Source organism: Caretta caretta, chromosome 6, assembly GCF_965140235.1.
Source record: "Caretta caretta isolate rCarCar2 chromosome 6, rCarCar1.hap1, whole genome shotgun sequence".
In the NCBI taxonomy this organism is placed as follows: domain Eukaryota; kingdom Metazoa; phylum Chordata; order Testudines; family Cheloniidae; genus Caretta; species Caretta caretta.
The window spans coordinates 44,548,759-44,569,116 of NC_134211.1; the positions used below are offsets into that span (position 1 = coordinate 44,548,759).

General features: G+C 41.6%; 1 protein-coding gene across 1 annotated transcript; it reads left to right on the top strand.

The window, feature by feature from the left end:
- Window positions 1-11,245: 11,245 nt before the first annotated feature.
- Window positions 11,246-20,125, top strand: SVIP (small VCP interacting protein). The gene is made up of 4 exons (XM_048852150.2): window positions 11,246-11,447; window positions 14,176-14,226; window positions 17,299-17,415; window positions 18,548-20,125. The coding sequence occupies exons 1-4, from the start codon at window positions 11,385-11,387 to the stop codon at window positions 18,560-18,562; spliced, it is 246 nt and encodes an 81-aa protein (XP_048708107.1). The 5' UTR covers window positions 11,246-11,384; the 3' UTR covers window positions 18,563-20,125.
- The last annotated feature ends 233 nt before the right edge of the window (window positions 20,126-20,358 follow it).

Here is a 20,358-nt window from a genome sequence, read left to right on the forward strand (position 1 = left end):
GAATCTCCATCATTGGGGATTTTTAAGAGCAGGTTGGACAAACACCTGTCAGGAATGGTCTAGATAATACTTAGTCCTGTCTTGAATGCAGGGGACTGGACTAGATGACCTCTCGAGGTCCCTTCCAGTTCTATGAACCAAGGACACAATCTGGCCCTTAACGTTTGAAGTTCTATGTGAGTTTGAAAGTCGTGGATTCACCATCTCTGGAAACATTTAAACTAGATAAAGACAACCACCAACCAACATTATAGGGAACAATCCTCTCCTAGCCAGAGGAATGAAAAAGTCAACTCAATAGCTTTTACACTCTCTGATCTTCATGCTTCTAACGATTCCCCGTCCCCCAGAGAATTCTAGCCACTTATCCATAAGAAATAACTGGGATCATCATTTTATTATTTCCTCATCCACCTTTGCATGAGCCCTTTCATGAAAAAGAGGATCCCACACTGATCTGCAGATAACAGCAACAGATATTCCTGGAAGTATTTCACAAATATTTGTATGGGTGTGGGGAGGATTCCTTCTTTTATGACAGGTTTCAGAGTAGCAGCTGTGTTAGTCTGTATTCGCAAAAAGAAAAGGAGTACTTGTGGCACCTTAGAGACTAACCAATTTATTTGAGCATAAGCTTTCGTGAGCTACAGCTCACTTCATTGGATGCATAAAGTGGAAAGTAAAGTGAGGAGATTTTATATATACACACAGACCATGAAAAAATATACATTGTAAAGAGAGTGATCACTTAAGATGAGCTATTACCAGCAGGAGAGTGGGGTGGTGGGGAGAGAAAACCTTTTGAAGTGATAATCAAAATGGGCCATTTCCAGGAGTTAACAAGAACGTCTGAGGAACATTTCCTGTTTTCCCTCCCTCCACCCCACTCTCCTGCTGGTAATAGCTCATCTTAAATGATCACTCTCCTTACAATGTATATTTCTTCTTTTATGAGTTTACTTATTGCATTGTGCTGCCTCCTCTTCAGGAATGACCTCCATTACACATAAACAGCAATTGTTGTCACTCATTATGAGTTTCTTTTTGTAAGAAGTTACTCATGGGAGTAGACAACATTTCAGAAATGCCTACAGAATTTGGCAGGAGAAATCCTAAGTAATTCAGCATATAGGACTACCCTTTCTAGTGGCTTTTAAGCTAAGTATCCCCCTTAAACCTAGACAACCTAAAAGTCTAAATTTTGCTTGCACCAGTCAGCTCTACAGTTATGGTTCTTATCAAGTCCTGCTACCCGCAGACTACTCTCCTATTATCATATGCAACATTCTCTCAGCTGCAGCAGTATTCCCCACAGAGGAGTACTGAGTCTAGTCTCCTGTGACAATGACAAGACTGATTACTGAGGGGCCATTGTCTAACTGATGAATCATGAGGTTGTGAGCCAGGAATTTGAGAATTCTAAACTGAGATCCAACAAAGAGTCACTTTATACTTGGGGACTCTAAGCCAGAGGTTAAGACAGACTAGTATTATCTTAGTTGGGTTTAAGGTTTTTTCAAACTGACAATGAGACAGGGCTAAATGGTGACTCCTCATTCACTGTAATAGAAGAGCACAGTTAAACCTTCTCAACCACAGCTCCAAGAGGTCAGAGCCAGGCCTTCCTTGCTTCACCCTTTGAAGGGGTGCAGCATGCCCTCATCAAATTATCCCACCTTTGCCACACAGTAAGGAGAACACAACCATTCTACCTTTCCCCATATCCTCAAGTCCAACTCTGCTCCCAGTTCAGGCAGTGGGCATTTTGGAAGGTACAGAAGCACGCACCAGGCCTGTTTCATTAAATGCCCTCTTATATATGACATACAGGAACTGTTTTATTCAACCAAAAAGGTCTATACAGGTTATAGACATTTACTCACCCACTGGTGGGTGGGCATGGCTCTCTTCCTCCTGCCAACAATCACTACAGTTGTCTGCTTCTCAGTACTCTGATCAGATCACATTCAGTCTCATCATTTTCAGAATAGGAAAGTCCCTAATGACTTCACACCAGGTCCACAGACCCCAACTCCACATCCAGTGTTCTTTATACCCCTTATCTCAGGGCTTCCAGTAGTACTTACCCCCTTTCTATGAGGGGGTTTCACACCATCTTCATAAGTGGCAAGTAGGGGACCCCAGGATCTTCCTATACTCCAGGTTCTAGTCCAGAATCCTGGCCAAGAGCAGTTAAGATCTGCTTCCTCAAACCCACTGTTATTTTTCTAGCTTGATGCTAGGTCTTTTGCCCCAGGCCCTTTCCAGGCTTTACAGACATCTTTCTAGAGCTTATAGCAGCCTAGGGAAGTGTTGCTTTTCTCCTTGAAAAAATCTTATTCCTGCCCTTTTACCAAGGCTCAGCACAGCACAGCCCACCCCTATAGCTTCTCTCAGTCACTTTTCTAGACTGTGTCTATCTAGCATTCCCATCTCAGGAAAGATTAGTAAAGCTCAGCTATCTTCCTTCGGTCCTAAAGCCTTTCCTTTATATTCACTACACAGCTCCACTCCAGCTGGATCTTATCTTCAATTGAGCCTGACACACCCTTTTGTTGCCACCAGGTGCCTTAACTGAGGTCTCCAGCTCACTTAAATCACTTTCTGTGACATTGTAGGACTAAATATACCCATCACACAGTGTTTATTAAATCTTCACAATTAAGATTTTGTTAGAATCTTTGTATGTTGGCAATAGCAACATGGGAGCTGGCTTTCAAAAGAACATTCAAGCCCTGGCATGACTAGCATATTACCATGTACTTTTAAAATAGCTCTTCCCAGTTACACTAAACCTGTACTTCTAGTTTTGGAGTTAATGCAAATCCAGTTTAAGGGCTATCCATATGTAACAGACAGTGTCCAGGATATTTTTTTATCAAAACAGAGTGTATGTAGCCAAGTGCAGAGATCACTAAAGTGAGTAATTAATGAATGTTAGTTGTTGCTCAGCACCAATAGATACCTGTATAATTGAAGGAATTAAAAAGGCTCTGTTTTAAAGAGCTGCTAATAGTTTTAGCAATTTGCAGGTAGAATCCAAGTTTCAGTCTAGGATCTACCAGAATCTAGAAATGAATTAGGACAGTGGGTGATCCATGAAAATACTTAGGCTTTGTCTACACTAGCGCTTTTGTCACCAAAACTTTAGTTGGTCAGGGGTGTGAAAAAACACACCCCGATTGACATAAGATTCACCTACAAAAGTGCTGGTGTAGACAGGGCTACATCAGCTGGAGAGCATCTTCTACTGACGTAGCTACTACCACTTGTTGAGGGTGTTTTAATTATGCTAGTAGGAGAACTGCTGGCATAGAGCAGCTATACAGGAGACCTTACAGCAACACAGCTGTAGCGGTACAGCTGTGCTGCTTTAAAGTCCATCGTGCAGACCTTAGTCCCTAAGTCCTATTTTGGGGCATCACTGCAATTCACAAAATCCACAACATTCCTGATCAGCTCCACCTAATCCTGTAGGCACCTTTGTTGTAGCCTCTGACCATGGACATTGCAGTCTTAGGCCTGGTCTACATGGGGGGAGGGCGGGGGATCTATCGAAGATATGCAACTTCAGCTACGAGAATAGCATAGCTGAAGTTGACGTATCTTAGATCGAATTAGAATCACTTACTTCACGTCCTCGCAGCGCGGGATCGATGGCTGCCGCTCCCCTGTCGACTCTGCTTCCGCCTCTCGCCCTGGTGGAGTTCCGGAGTCGACAGCAGAGCGATCAGGGATCAATTTATCACTAAAAATCTACACTAGTCGCAATAAATCGATCCCTGATAGATCGATCACTACCCACCAATACGGCGGGTAGCATAGACGTGGCCTTACTCTGAGCACCCAGAGGCCTATCTACCATGTAAGGCTAGAGCAATTCACAAACCTGGGAAGGCAGCTGTTTGACTACCTAAATCCTGTGCAGAGGTCCAGTAGGTGTGCTTAGAGGCCATCCCTGGCTGTTCTGAGGAGTTAGGGGGCCTCTGAGCACACCTATCAGAGTGGGACCCACACACAACTTGGGTAGCAAAATTCCCCCAGTTCACGGATCACAAGCAAAGATAGGTTTTTTCCTGCTGAAAGAATGACAGAGTTTAGCCTCTTAGCGGGTCTGCAGCTCCCATTTTCTGCCTTAGGAGGTTCCCTTAGCATGTTGCCTTTTGTGGATCATGGTCTAAAGGTGCCTATCTCTCCCCATTCATTGTATAGGAGCCTAGGTGCCTAACTCAGGCTTTGTAGATCGCAGTGTCATTTTCTAGGGCCCGAAAGTTAAGCAGCAGGATGCTGAGTCTCAACACCTAAATCCTTTCCTGGATCTAGGCCTTTGTTCCTAACAAAATTATTCTTTTTTTTTCTTCTTCAAACCAAGTTTTAATTTCCACTGGGTTTATTTGCCATGTCACCAAATGACTAGGCAGCATGCAATGAATGAAAGAGCATTGAATTGAAATATCCTCTTACTCTTTTGAAGTGGTGACTAAAGACCTATACGAATCCTTAAGCCTGTCAGTGTTGATTGACTATTATTTAAATAGAGACATTCTCTCAAAAACAGTTTGCTCTAAGGCCTCAAATTCTGATTTTAAAAAAGAACTGAAAGCAATCTTTTACATGCATAGTGACGGTAATTTAATAAAGCAGTAAGTGCACCCGATCATTTTTCTATCTAAGCAATTGTTATTATCTAGAATCAAGAAGCTATGACTAGAAGAGACCTTTCAGTTCATAAAGCCAATCTCATGTAGCTAGTGCAGGTTATTCCCTTACACTATTATCTTGAGAGTGTTAGCCAATCTCTTTTGGAACACTTTCATTGATAGGAACTCAGTTACTTCCATGGGCAGCTGTTCTAGTCTCCATAGGGGTTTTGATTATTTGTATTATTTTACGGTGTTTATTTTTTAATATTAATACAAATAACGAGAAAAAATATTAAAAACAAAGTCACTAAACAAGGCCAAATCACACTTCCACTTGTTATTAATAGGTGAATTTTTCCATCTTCAGTATTTCCCAATTTTCGTTAAACCAAGATGCTATTGGAGGGTTTTCTTTTCTTCCAATGAACTGCAGTAAAACACCTATCAGCAATTAATAAGTGATCACTATTCTGTAACCCTTATTCATATTGGATTCAACTTTCAGGCTTTTCACTTACTTTATTTGGAGTTGGATCAAGTTGAAAGTTGGATCCAATGAGACTTGGATCCATAAGTTGTACTCACATGAGTTGTCCCATTTACTTCAGTCAGACAATCTGCTTGACTAAGAACTACATGTGTACAATGGGAGCAAGTTTGGGCCCTGTATATCTCTGTGATGGATGAAGAAAATTAGTCAGTCTTAAATCAGGATGTTTTGGAGGGATGCCATACATGCTATGAACTCTTTGAGACAAATCTTTAGCTGGTGTAAATAGGCATAATGCCATGGATTTATGCTGATTTCCACTAGCTAAAGATCTGATCTTTTATTCTCATAATTGGAATGGACCCCATTAATGGATTCCTATAGTCTATGAAGAATGTTTTCTATCAGTATGATTGGATAGATAGATACTTATAGCTAGCTTTAAATACTGTATCCCAGGAGCCTAGTGGTATAATCTTTGAGCATGAATGATCCAAAGCAATTCTTCCATTGACTTCAGTGGGCTTTAGATCAGGTCCTTTGTTACTGGGGACGGAAGAATTCACTTTCCCTAATTTCAAACCCATTCTAACATTATGGGTTTGAAAGTTCAACTCAAAAACAAATGTTAGCATGTTCTCATGCTGCTTGAAAGAAAGAGCAGAGAAAGAAAAAAAATCCAGTGGGAGGGGAAAAAAATGATCAAACACGCAGATATTGTGACAACCACTAATCCCTATCTGATCAGATTCATACACTGCTAGTTGACGGACCTTTTAAATAGAAACTTGATTTTGATCTCTACTAACTTTACTAAATTCAAATTCATCCACATGAACTTTCACATGTGAGATGTATAAATGGACAACATTTCCTTAAAGATTTTGGAGTATATTGGACAATGCATTTTTTCCCATTGGCTTCATGGTTGAGAACCACCTAGAGACAGTATAGGATAAATGAAGAGGAATAGCCATGTGAAGAGGGGAATAGGCAGGATTAACCGCATGTAGAGTTGAGAGTCCAGCTGGATAGAAATAGAGTCTATCACTGCATGGTTTACAAGATTAATTGTAATCCCTGCAGTTTCCCAGGTCTGGCAAACCTGCCCCCAAACAGTGTATCTATTTACAAGAGCAATATTCTAGGGGAAAATATTTTGTTTAATTGAGTTAGTAAACATGATTTGAAATATCATTTAGCATCTATTGTAGGCTCAGTTTAGCACCTTAATTCAGTAAGAAATAGATTTAAATTAAACTGATACAAACCAGATTTACATCTATTTAAGAGTGTCTACATAGCGGTTAACTAAATCAATTTTTAAAACAATGTTAGTTAAAAATGAAATCACTACATACGAAAGCTTCACTAAAAGTTAGATTTTAAAATGATTTAGTCAAACCAGTATAAAACCCTGTGTGAACATTCTAATTTTGGTTTAAGAGGGGCTTAGTTTGGTTTAGTTGAAATCCATTCGGAATCAGTTTAAGATAAATAGGCCCCTCTTACGCAGGAAAACGGAGGGTCCGCACAGAGATTTGCACTGCTTTGACTACAATCACTTTACAAAAACAATTTATTTGAGCATAAGCTTTCGTGAGCTACAGCTCACTTCATCGGATGCATACTGTGGAAACTGCAGAAGACATTATATACACAGAGACCATGAAACAATACCTCCTCCCACCCCACTCTCCTGCTGGTAATAGCTTATCTAAAGTGATCACTCTCTTTACAATAAGAAAAGGAGTACTTGTGGCACCTTAGAGACTAACCAATTTATTTGAGCATGAGCTTTCGTGAGCTACAGCTCACTTCATCGGATGCATACCATGGAAACTGCAGCAGACTTTATATACACACAGAGAACATGAAACAATACCTCCTCCCACCCCACTGTCCTGCTGGTAATAGCTTATCTAAAGTGATCATCAGGTTGGGCCATTTCCAGCACAAATCCAGGTTTTCTCACCCTCCACCCCCCCACACAAATTCACTCTCCTGCTGGTGATAGCCCATCCAAAGTGACAACTCTTTACACAATGTGCATGATAATCAAGTTGGGCCATTTCCTGCACAAATCCAGGTTCTCTCACCCCCTCACCCCCCTCCCAAAAACCACACACACAAACTCACTATCCTGCTGGTAATAGCTCATCCAAAGTGACCACTCTCCCTACAATGTGCATGATAATCAAGGTGGGCCATTTCCAGCACAAATCCAGGTTTTCTCACACACCCCCCCCATACACCCACAAACTCACTCTCCTGCTGGTAATAGCTCATCCAAACTGACCACTCTCCAAGTTTAAATCCAAGTTAAACCAGAACATCTGGGGGGGGGGTAGGAAAAAACAAGGGGAAATAGGCTACCTTGCATAATGACTTAGCCACTCCCAGTCTCTATTTAAGCCTAAATTAATAGTATCCAATTTGCAAATTAATTCCAATTCAGCAGTTTCTCGCTGGAGTCTGGATTTGAAGTTTTTTTGTTGTAAGATAGCGACCTTCATGTCTGTGATTGCGTGACCAGAGAGATTGAAGTGTTCTCCGACTGATTTATGAATGTTATAATTCTTGACATCTGATTTGTGTCCATTCTACATACCACACAGACTATGCTGACAGCTTGTGCCACACGCTCTCAAAGAAACTGCGGAATCACCTGATCAACATCCTCTACAGCAAACAGGGAAAGATTAAGAATGAGCTCTCAAAAATGGATACTCTCATAAAAAACCAACCTTCCACACAAACTTCCTCGTGGCTGGATTTTACTAAAACTAGACAAGCCATTTACAACGCACACTTTGCTTCTCTACAAAAGAAAAAGGACACTAAACTTTCTAAACTACTACATGCTACAAGGGGCCACAGCAATGGTTCCCTCAACCCACCCAGCAATATTGTTAACCTATCCAACTATACTCTCAGCCCAGCAGAAGCAGCTGTTCTATCTCGTGGCCTCTCCTTCTGCCCCTCCACCCCCACGAACATGATACAGTTCTGTGGTGACCTAGAATCCTATTTTTGACGTCTCCGACTCAAGGAATATTTCCAAAATATCTCTGAACAACATACTAATCCACAGAGGTCTCCCTACCAACACTACAGAAAGAGGGATTCTAGGTGGACTCCTCCTGAAGGTCAAAACAGCAGACTGGACTTCTACATAGAGTGCTTCTGCCGACGTGCACGGGCTGAAATTGTGGAAAAGCAGCATCACTTGCCCCATAACCTCAGCCATGCGGAACGCAATGCCATCCACAGCCTCAGAAACAACTCTGACATCATAATCAAAAAGGCTGACAAAGGAGGTGCTGTTGTCATCATAAATAGGTCGGAATATGAACAAGAGGCTGCTCGGCAGCTCTCCAACACGAGTTTCTACAAGCCATTACCCTATGATCCCACTGAGAGTTACCAAAAGCAACTACAGCATTTGCTCAAGAAACTTCCTGAAAAAGCACAAGATCAAATCCGCACAGACACACCCCTGGAACCCCGACCTGGGATATTCTATCTACTACCCAAGATCCATAAACCTGGAAATCCTGGGCGCCCCATCATCTCAGGCATTGGCACCCTGACAGCAGGACTGTCTGGCTATGTAGACTCCCTCCTCAGGCCCTACGCTACCAGCACTCCCAGCTACCTTCGAGACACCACTGACTTCCTGAGGAAACTTCAATCCATCGGTGATCTTCCTAATAACACCATCCTGGCCACTATGGATGTAGAAGCCCTCTACACCAACATTCCACACAAAGATGGACTACAAGCCGTCAGGAACACTATCCCCGATAATGTCACGGCTAACCTGGTGGCTGAACTTTGTGACTTTGTCCTTACCCATAACTATTTCACATTTGGGGACAATGTATACCTTCAGATCAGCGGCACTGCTATGGGTACCCGCATGGCCCCACAGTATGCCAACATTTTTATGGCTGATTTAGAACAATGCTTCCTCAGCTCTCGTCCCCTAAAGCCCCTACTCTACTTGCGCTATATTGATGACATCTTCATCATCTGGACCCATGGAAAAGAAGCCCTTGAGGAATTCCACCATGATTTCAACAATTTCCATCCCACCACCAACCTCAGCCTGGTCCAGTCCACACAAGAGATCCACTTCCTGGACACTACAGTGCTAATAAACAATGGTCACATAAACACCACCCTATACCAGAAACCTACTGACCGCTATTCCTACCTGCATGCCTCCAGCTTTCACCCTGACCACACCACACGATCCATCGTCTACAGCCAAGCTCTGCGATACAACCGCATTTCCTCCAACCCCTCAGACAGAGACAAACACCTACAAGATCTCTATCAAGCATTCGTACAACTACAATACCCACCTGCAGAAGTAAAGAAACAGATTGATAGAGCCAGAAGAGTTCCCAGAAGTTACCTACTACAGGACAGGCCTATCAAAGAAAATAACGGAACGCCACTAGCCGTCACCTTCACCCCCAACTAAAACCCCTCCAACGCATTATTAAGGATCTACAATCTATCCTAAAGGATGACCCAACACTCTCACAAATCTTGGGAGACAGGCCAGTCCTTGCCTACAGACAGCCCCGCAACCTGAAGCAAATACTCACCAACAACCACATACCACACAACAGAACCACTAACCCAGGAACTTATCCTTGCAACAAAGCCCGTTGCCAATTGTGCCCACATATCTATTCAGGGGACACCATCACAGGGCCTAATAACATCAGCCACACTATCAGAGGCTCGTTCACCTGCACATCCACCAATGTGATATATGCCATCATGTGCCAGCAATGCCCCTCTGCCATGTACATTGGTCAAACTGGACAGTCTCTACGTAAAAGAATAAATGGACACAAATCAGATGTCAAGAATTATAACATTCATAAACCAGTCGGAGAACACTTCAATCTCTCTGGTCATGCAATCACAGACATGAAGGTCACTATCTTAAAACAAAAAAACTTCAAATCCAGACTCCAGCGAGAAACTGCTGAATTGGAATTAATTTGCAAATTGGATACTATTAATTTAGGCTTAAATAGAGACTGGGAGTGGCTAAGTCATTATGCAAGGTAGCCTATTTCCCCTTGTTTTTTCCTACTTCCCCCCCCCCCCCAGATGTTCTGGTTTAACTTGGATTTAAACTTGGAGAGTGGTCAGTTTGGATGAGCTATTACCAGCAGGAGAGTGAGTTTGTGTGATTATCATGCACATTGTAGGGAGAGTGGTCACTTTGGATAAGCTATTATCAGCAGGATAGTGTGGTTTTTGGGAGGGGGGTGAGGGGGTGAGAGAACCTGGGTTTGTGCAGGAAATGGCCCAACTTGATTATCATGCACATTGTGTAAAGAGTTGTCACTTTGGATGGGCTATCACCAGCAGGAGAGTGAATTTGTGTGGGGGGGTGGAGGGTGAGAAAACCTGGATTTGTGCTGGAAATGGCCCAACCTGATGATCACTTTAGATAAGCTATTACCAGCAGGACAGTGGGGTGGGAGGAGGTATTGTTTCATGTTCTCTGTGTGTATATAAAGTCTGCTGCAGTTTCCACGGTATGCATCCGATGAAGTGAGCTGTAGCTCACGAAAGCTCATGCTCAAATAAATTGGTTAGTCTCTAAGGTGCCACAAGTCCTCCTTTTCTTTTTGCTAATACAGACTAACACAGCTGTTACTCTGAAACCTCTCTTTACAATGTGTATGATAATCAAGTTGGGCCATTTCCAGCACAAATCCAGGTTTTCTCACCCTCCGCCCCGCAAACTCACTCTCCTGCTGGTAATAGCCCATCTGAAACCTTACAAAAACAATGCAAGTTGTACTGCAACTTTCTCACGTCGACACCCGGCCGCCTCACGGAGCCTGGGTCTTCTTAGTACGTTTGTGAGGACGCCCGGCTGACAAGCCCCTGCCAGCTCCAGCCTGTTCAGTAACTGGCAGAGGCTTTGAGCCCCTCGGTAACAGGACAACGGTGGAACTCTGGCGCCCTCCTCCCCGCGAGCCTGCAGCCAGCTTCCCTGCGGCCTCCGCCTCTGCCCCACCCACCCCGCGGCGGCGGCGGCGGCAGCAGCAGCTCCGGAGCTGCAGGTGGCGCCGTGTGCCCCGATCCCAGAACTGGGCGGGCTCTGCCGGGCTCCGCGCTCTGACTGTGCCGGGCGGGAGCGTCGCGGCTGGTCCCCGGAGCTCCGGCTGCCTGAGCCGGGAGGGCGAGCGCCAGGCGGCCCGGGGCCCGGCATGGGGCTCTGCCTACCCTGCTTGGGGGGAGCCGCCGAGGACGTGGTGGAGACGCCCGACCCGGTGAGTGCGGTGCGTACGGCCCTCGCGGGAGCCCAGCTCCTCTCCCCCGACACGCCCTGGCTGGGCCGCGGGCACCGCGCTCCGCGGCCCCGCCAGACTCAAGCTGGGCAGGGACCTCCCACTCCGGAGCAGGCCCCCAGCAGGTGCATCCTCCTTTCAGCTCCTCCTCCGGGTTTTTGTTTTTGTTTTTTTTCTGGGCTAGCGGTTTGTTTTTGTATTTTTGTCGGTTTTTGAAATTACCCCAGAGAGAGGCGACTTTCCACGGTGTGGTTTTCCCATAATTGCAGGATTAAAATAATGCAGCAGAGCAGAGGCGGGGTAGTTGCTGTTGCCCTTGTCCAGCCTAAGGACTGAACATCTGTGTGCTGCGGTCGGTCAGCCACCTGGGGTGCAGTGAGTCGTGAGGATTGGCGCCTCCCAAAGGCGCACCCATAACATACTCCAGTGACATACACGCAGTAAGAGATCCCGTTAAGAGACTGCGTTTTTAATATTTATTTTGGGGACAGAGGGAATTAAGCCCTCGATGTATAATTAAGGGTTAAATATACCCTTTAATTAAAAAAAAAATACATTATTTCATGGATCTGCAGAAGCAGGTCCCTAGCGCTCTAGGTTTGTTTTTGTTAAGTACATTTTGCTTTAAAGGGACACTGTCGACTTGAAAATAATAATTTTGTAAGAAAATGTTGGACTTAATTTAGGTCTTTCTTGTAACTGAAAGAAGTTGATGGGCAAACAGATATTTTTCTCTCATTCCATCTTGTCTGCTTTGGGCATTTGACAGCACTTGGTATAACAGTTTCACTCTTCCCCCTGTACAGACCGGATCTTGCAAGTATTTGCACATGTGGGTAGTGTCATATGAATGTTTGCTAGTCAGTTTCTTCCTTGATTGGCAGGGAGTCAGCAAAAAGGGAGATTATAAACATCAACAGAAAACTCTTAAGAATTAAAACACAAAATCCAAACTTACTTTTAAAAATTAGTTTGTCAAATTGCGTATCATTTTAAAACATTGAAAATCCTGTTATTTATTTTATACTGTCTTTCTACCAGCCTGTATTGCAGGGTCAGTATCTCACCACACATTATGTAACCAGAGAACAAAAACCATAGGGTAGGATCCCTTCTTCTTAGCATGTGTGGAACATGCCTCTGGAGGCACGTGACTAGGATTCATCACCGAATTTGGTCCGCTTGTTGGATTATTAGCTTCCCCAGGCTGCGTACTGATAGGGAGAGTCACGTGAATGCTGATCCATGCCCCCCTTAAGCCTGAAACCTCTATCATGAACTAAAATTAACAAAATTTGGAGTTTGTCAGTCTCAGTCCCAGGTGTCCTCCACTTGAAGTATCTGCAGGAGCACAAAGATAGAGATCTGAAGGGACCATCTCTTATGAGTGAGAGAGTAATTCTGTTTTATGCCCATTTAATCCTTGGTCTCTCTGTTACACTCCTGTTTGTTATAGGCACCCTCCTACTAGAAACTTTACTAAGATGGTGAACTCATTTCACATACGCCATCACTACCATTTATTACTGATATGGGTACCAATCTTCTTAGCATAGTTCCCTGCATCCTTGTGGAAACCCACTGACTTCAGAATTAGCGGGACTCTTCATGGGTTTAGGGCCTATGCTAGCTGACCTGATTGTTGGATCAAGATCCTGGTTGGGATTTAACTGGTAAGGAAATAAATCTTCTTTTCTAACTCTGGAAAACTGTGGAGCCTGGTTTTAGTGAACTTGTATTCAGTGAAAATCCATTTATAGTGATAGCTATTCTAGTTACAGTTGTTTTGTAAACGTCACTATCAGAGGTTCCATGATGTTTGTTCTTAAAATATTTATGCTTGTGATAACTCTTGAGACATGCCTCATTTTCATGAGGCCCTCGGGGAAACGGCAATCATACCAAGATCTCATTTTTCTTTTCTCCTCAAATGATAAGAACATCTTATGCACTGTGTCCATTTCTCTGCCATATAAAATACCTTCTTATTGTAGGTTTCATCCTAGAATGATTTTTTGTTTGTTTGTTTTTTTGCTGTAAAGATGCAAGTCACCTGAAATATGGCCTTCTAATGGATATATATCTGCATAACACTATTGTTACTCAAATACTGGAATACATTGTAGCAGCAATAACACTCTACCATCTTAACAGGTTTCAGAGTAGCTGTAGCTCACGAAAGCTTATGCTCAAATAAATTTGTTCGTCTCTAAGGTGCCACAGGTGCTCCTTTTCTACCATCTTAGTAACCAAAAGCATACTGTCCTTATAAAAAGAAAAGGAGTGCTTGTGGCACCTTAGAGACTAACAAATTTATTTGAGTATAAGCTTTTGTGAGCTACAGCTCACTTCGTCGGATGTAGCTCATGAAAGCTTATGCTCAAATAGATTTGTTTGTCTCTAAGGTGCCACAAGTACTCCTTTTCTTTTTGCGGATACAGACTAACACGGCTGCTACTCTGAAACCTGTCCTTATGTAGTTACTTTAATACTTAAAACAGAGAGAAGAAGCAGCTGCCGTTTGACTTAAGTTCAGAATTTGATTAAATAACTTCCATTGTTCATATGAATGACAAGGAACGGACATGGAGTAGTCTACGCATTATATCATTTAATCTTTTTTAAAACTGCTATATTTTCATTGTTAAACAATTTATTCTGCTTTCTCTACTACAATGGAACATAACACCTTTTTTCAAATTTTCTGTAGGAAAGTAAAAGACGACAACTTGCAGAAGCTGCAGAAAAGAGGCAGATGGAGGTAACATTACATTTATTCAGAAACTTGTTATGTAGCCACTGGTTTTAAAATGGAAAATACCAGAGGTCTCTTTGCCGAAATGCAGCTGAACAGCATACGTGGACTATCGGCAAGTGGAATTTATCATTGTTAGTAATTTGATGGGTATTTATATAATGATGTCATGGAACATTGGCGGGGATTTTGAAAGGAGCTTAAGAAAGTTAGGCACCTGACTCCCATTGAAATTCAAACAGCTATTAGGACCGTTGAAAATCTTTGCCATTATAAAATGTGAATGCAAAGCTGGAAAGTTCTTTTAAACCAAAGAAGAAATTGATTTTTGTCAGTGATATTTTTGTTTTACTTTAACCACAAACACCAAAGAGATATTTCAGTTGCATTTTTCAAAGATATTTAATTGTTTTGGCAGCATTTGCAAGTGTTGTTTTGAGACTTGCTACTTCTAAAAGCTCAACATAGCTGAATTTCTTGGCTGTTCGCTTCATTAACATGGGGGAAATGTGGGTCTCTTTTCTCATCCCAGCCAATTAAGCAGTGGCATTGACAGACTCTGGACCTGAAAAGTTGGGGACTTGGGTGTTGAAGCTGGGAGGTCTTAAATTTAGGAAAGTGGAGGTAGTATGTGCCTTAGGGCAGAAGTAATAATAGGAAGGAGGAAACACATACAGAAGCCTAAAGCAAAGGAACTGTAGCCTTATTTGCACCTTACCTTAAAAAATAAACCTTTTTTAAACACTGCATAATCTAAATTCTCTATAGTGTCTTGTTGAATTTCAAATATGAAGTATGAAGATAATGAATGTGTGTATTGTATGAACATTGTTGGTTGTTCTCTGTATAGTTTGTTGGCCTTTTGCTGATACGGGCTTGTTCGGTTTGCTACTGTTTAAAGATCATGATTCATATTTGAGTCATGGATAAAAGCACTTTCTAAATTATTATAGCAGCATTTAAAGGCCTTTTTATTAAAACTTTTTTGGTTTGCTTTGGCCTACATTTTAATTAAAAAAAAAAAGATTTAGTACATCTATAGTGTTTTGAATCTCAAAGTACTTTCTAAATATATATATCCTTGCAACAACCCTGAGTGGTAGGTAGATAAATACCATATAGAAGAGATATAGTAGATCAGGAGTGGCCAATCTGAGCCTGAGAAGGAGCCAGAATTTACCAATGTACATTTCCAAAGAGCCACATTAATGAATGCATCAGCAGCGCCTCCTGCCCACCGGAAGTCCTGCTGATCAGTGCCTACCCCTCCCTCACCGCACCTCCGGATCAGTTGTTTCGTGGTGTGCAGGAGGCTCAGAGCGGGAGTGGGAGGAACGATGGCATGGCAGGCTCAGGGGAGGGGGCGGGAAGGGATGGAGTGGGGGCAGGGCCTGTGGCAGAGCCGGGGTTGAGCAGTGGGCACCTCCTGGCATACTGGAAAGTTGGGGCCTGTAGCTCCAGCCCCGGAGTCGGTGACTATACAAGGAGCCGCATATTAACTTCTGAAGAGCCGCATGTGGCTCTGGAGCCACAGGTTGGCCACCACTATAGTAGATGGTGGAAACAAACACAAACTAAAGCTCCTATTCTACAAACATGTATCTTGACATACGAGTAGTCTATTGATTTGTGAGTATGAGTGAGTTTAAATGACTAGAGACTAAGTGCGTACATCAGTGAGTTGGTGTCCAAATTGGAATTAGAACTAAGGCTTCCAGCCGTGTGTTCAGACCATGCTGCAGCTAGTGTCATTCTGTTTCTGTGCAAATAATATGCTAATCTAAAATACTGTTCAGATCACCCTACTTCATCTTTACTTCATATTTTATATTGCATTGACAGCTTAATGCCTCTCTTCACATTCTTACTCCATCTACAGTCTTACTTTGTCACAACTCTGCTTTGTAGCTCACGAAAGCTTATGCTCAAATAAATTGGTTAGTCTCTAAAGTGCCACAAGTACTCCTTTTCTTTTTGCAAATACAGACTAACACGGCTGTTACTCTGAAAACTGCTTTGACTGTTAGCACAAATCCAAGGTGGTGGTGACTGATAACAATCTGTTCCTCTTTCCTCTCAGCATAGATTTAACCTTATTTTTTCTGTTGCTCACATGTAGTGTTATAGCTCTAAATTATAAGCTAGAAGTGCATTAAAAATTCTGTTAAGTTCAGATCTCAAAATAAGTAAGAGGAAAAAGAAGCTATTGTGTACAGCCTTGGTATTCACGTTTTAGAACCGTATATTGCTCTAATGTAGGTACTTATATGGCCCTATCACCACAGTATCTTAGTGCCTCAATCTTTTAATGTATATATCCTCACAACACCCCTCTGACATAGGGGAAAGTACTATTAACCCTATTTTACAAATGGACAATTGAGGCACAAATAATGACTTGCCCAGGGTCACAGAGAATATTTGTGATAGAGGAATTGAACCTTGGTTTCACACATCCTAAGCGGGGTCCCTAAGTAGGGTGCAAATAAGGACTGTAGATGTGGGAACTACATCTGTCATCTCCCCTCATGCACTTATTGTAAATTGTAATGAGACCTCTTGGCTAATATCTCTGTTAGCCATAGGATGCCCTGTACTTGCAGAAATCTATGTGGTAAGAGAAGGTGGGGCAGTAATGCCATATAAAACAACAGTTTGGGTTCTTGGATGCAGCTGACTGCCTGAACCATCCTTTCTAAGTTAAAATTCAATTGGTGAGGGCAAGAATATGGAGCTCATACCATTTGGAAAAACTATAGGATCAAAGTGCATGGGAGTTCTTGAAGGGGAGGGGGAAATGTTTAATTTTACAATTTGAATACAAACCACGTGCATTTACTCATTAAATTATGCCCATCTGGATATACAAATAAAAGAATACCCCATTGCCATCACTGACAAATACTGTGCAATGTTAAAAAGCACCTTAAAAAGTTATGCTGCTGTGTTACATACTATTATTAATTAGTGTTTCAATATTGCTTCCAAATAGAAACCCACAAAATATAGTTGTCAAGGTTTTATTTCTTTGAAAAGAAATTGGACTGCAGTATTTTATCCAATCTTATTTCCCTAAAGGCCACCTCTCGTGGTGTTAAGAACCCATATTCTGTGGAGCAAAAGAAAAAGAAACAGGAGGAAATGGAGAAACAAATTGCATCTTCAAGCTCTGGAGGAGGAGGAGGAGGGCTTAGAGTAAGTTTTAAGATTCACTTTGTTAAATCCTTTTTAAAATGTTTGGTTTTAGATTTAACTAGCTTTATTAGTAAGTTCAGTTTTGTCTATATAAATCTATTAAAGAACTATACAAAACAAAGTAAGCACAAATAGAAAGTAAAAGTAAACTTAACATGTCCCATGTTTCATTCCAGATACTTCTTATCCACTTGCATTCTCAGCAGTTATTGACAGTATCACCCTGCTCCCAGTCACAAAAGCCAATCATCTGAGTCCTATTTAATTTCTTCTTCCTTGACCCTCATATCTAGGTTGTATACAGATTTTATCAGGGCTTCAATTCCTGTCAAGTTTCTAAGATGCAACCTTTCCTTTTTATTCCCACAGCAAAATCTTGTTCAGACTCTTTATCTCACATTGACTGTTGCAGCTGCCTCTTCTTAAGATTTCTCCAGTACCCATTTGACCCTTCCCTCGAATCCATTCAAAATGCAGCTTCTAAGATCATTCATCATCCTTCGTATTGTCTTACTATATACCCCTACTCCCTTTGAATTCTTCGACTGGGTCTCCCTTTTGTACCACAAAGCGCAAGCTACTTTTCCTAACCTTCAAGGCTTTTCACAGCTCTGTCCTTCCCCACTTATCCACTCCTGTCTCTTACTGCATTGCTCCCATCCTCTCTGCTCCACCATTAATGCTAATATTGACTTCCCATTTATCAGCTTCTCCCACAGTCATATACACACCTTATTCCAGGCTGCTCCCTGCACATGGAACACCCTTACTTACCGTACTTGTAAGATGGCAACCTTCAAAAATCATGTTTTTTCCTCTGTGTTTATAAGAAATTAGCCAATTAATAATAAACAGGCAAGGGGGCAGTTATGTATATTTGGTGTGCATCTGTTTTTTTTCTCTACACTTTATATATGCTTATTTCCCTCTCCCTTGCCTTTTTAATAAGTTACTGCTTTCCTTTTAGATGACAGGGACTGGGATAGTATCTTTTGGGGACAGGGATAGTATCTAGAAAGTTGTGCATCCTCTTGTTGCACATCAAAAGTATTGGTGGATTTGAATGAAATACGTGGATTGTAATGAATCACTGAGTTTACTGCATACATACAACTTTGTTTTATTTTTCTAGTGGCAGGTTGGATAAATAAGTATGGCATTTGAAAAGAAGAGGGTCAAATACTGCCAATAACTTGCCAGTTTCTGCAGCTGAGTGGCACTTATTCATTGTGTGGCTTTTGCTGTTTGTATATGAAGATTCAACAGTACTTTGCCATTGCAGTACGACAGAGGATAGAGGTGTGTGCTAAGAATATTTTTCAACCAAGAATCTCAGAATGGAAAACAAAGGTGGCCAAAACTTATCATTCTTTTTAAACGTCTCATGCTTCAACTTTTGGGTGGGGTGGACAGCGGGAGATGCACAGTTATTTGGGAACGAACTTAGTATTTAATGGTGATAGAGTGAATGTATTTTATTTCTGTTCTTGAAACTAACATGCACAGCTTGGGTAACTTTTAGTGTGTGGGAGTTTTTCTTTTTGTTTTAGCGTTTATTTAAAGTTTTGTGATGAACTTTGCCTCTTTATTAAAAAAAAAAGTTATCTTCTCTAGATGCTTATAGTTAAATACATGTGCTGCTGTCCACCTCTTCTGTACTACTTATTGGTTAGTCACCTGTGAATTTAGTGCCTTTAAAAGGCTTTTGGAAAAGCTTGGCTTCTGCAAATTGAAATTTTGTGAAATGTGCTATAAAAAAATCACTTTGAATTATAAATCACTTTACATGCTTTTACTGAGGTAAATATTTTATGTGATCTTATGCCTGTTCTCTTTTCATTGATTCACCGATTATGGATTTCTTTTGAATACATAATTGTATTAGCTATTAGCTAAACAGTGTTGGCTACGTTCTTTTTTGCACCACAAGGGGGTGGTGGTGTACTTCTGGAAATATTAAAAAATAGAAAAGGAAAAGACCTATTAAGTCATCTCTTGGATAGTTTATTTCCTAAAAGCTTCTGTACTACCTGGGTGGCTTAACTATATACAGTACAATAATATTTTCCAAATGCTAGAAACGCTTTTACTGCTCTTTTGTATCAAGGAATATCTGTAATCCTTTTCCCAAATGTGAAACTGCTTTTGATTATTTACAGCTAACTAAACTGGTGTATTATGAACTGATTCCAAAACTAGAAGTGACCTCAGAACACTACTGAGTAGATGAGGGAATTTAGAAATGATTCTGTTGCAGTAAAAATACAACTTTTATTTTCCCTGGAGGGCACTGTTTGGCCTATTTGTGTCCTAGTGACTCCATTTTTGACCCAGGTTAGACCGTGGAAGTGTTACTTGGATTAAATACACTATCAAGTCCACTTTCTTGAAAGAACTAGCTTCCTGGCTTCTGCCTTCATAATAGCAAAGGAATTCTTAACAAGAGTATACTACTGTTAGTTTACTGACAAAAGCAGTGGCCTTCATAGAAGATAGTGATACCTCACATTTACTTTGAGTGTGGGCATTTGCCCTATTCAGTATTATATTCCTGGTTTACTGAATTAAACTACAATGGAAGACTGTTATAAAATACAGTGGGCGTAATGTACAATGCAACTTTCTGTCCAGGATTTCTAGTAGAGTGTCACATCCTACAGTGTGACTATGCCAAGACAATTTATGTCATTAAAGTGTCACTTTAATGGTTGTGGAGTTTTGCAGGGTTTTTTTTGCAGGGGGGGGAGGGGTGGCCGAGTTTGTTGATCAGGAATTTGTGTTATTTGGATTTAACCTCTGCATTCATGCACTTACACTGCATTCGCAAAAAGAAAAGGAGTACTTGTGGCACCTTAGAGACTAACCAATTGTTTAGTCTCTAAGGTGCCACAGGTACTCCTTTTTGCGAATACAGACTAACACGGCTGTTACTCTGTTACACTG

What these genes read in the sequence shown, in the direction of transcription:
- SVIP (XM_048852150.2), top strand. Translation starts at nt 11,385, where the DNA reads ATGGGGCTCTGCCTACCCTGCTTGGGGGGAGCCGCCGAGGACGTGGTG. An exon ending in TGGTGGAGACGCCCGACCCG is followed by an intron (nt 11,448 to 14,175) that starts GTGAGTGCGGTG and finishes AATTTTCTGTAG; the next exon opens with GAAAGTAAAAGACGACAACT. An exon ending in CAGAAAAGAGGCAGATGGAG is followed by an intron (nt 14,227 to 17,298) that starts GTAACATTACAT and finishes ATTTCCCTAAAG; the next exon opens with GCCACCTCTCGTGGTGTTAA.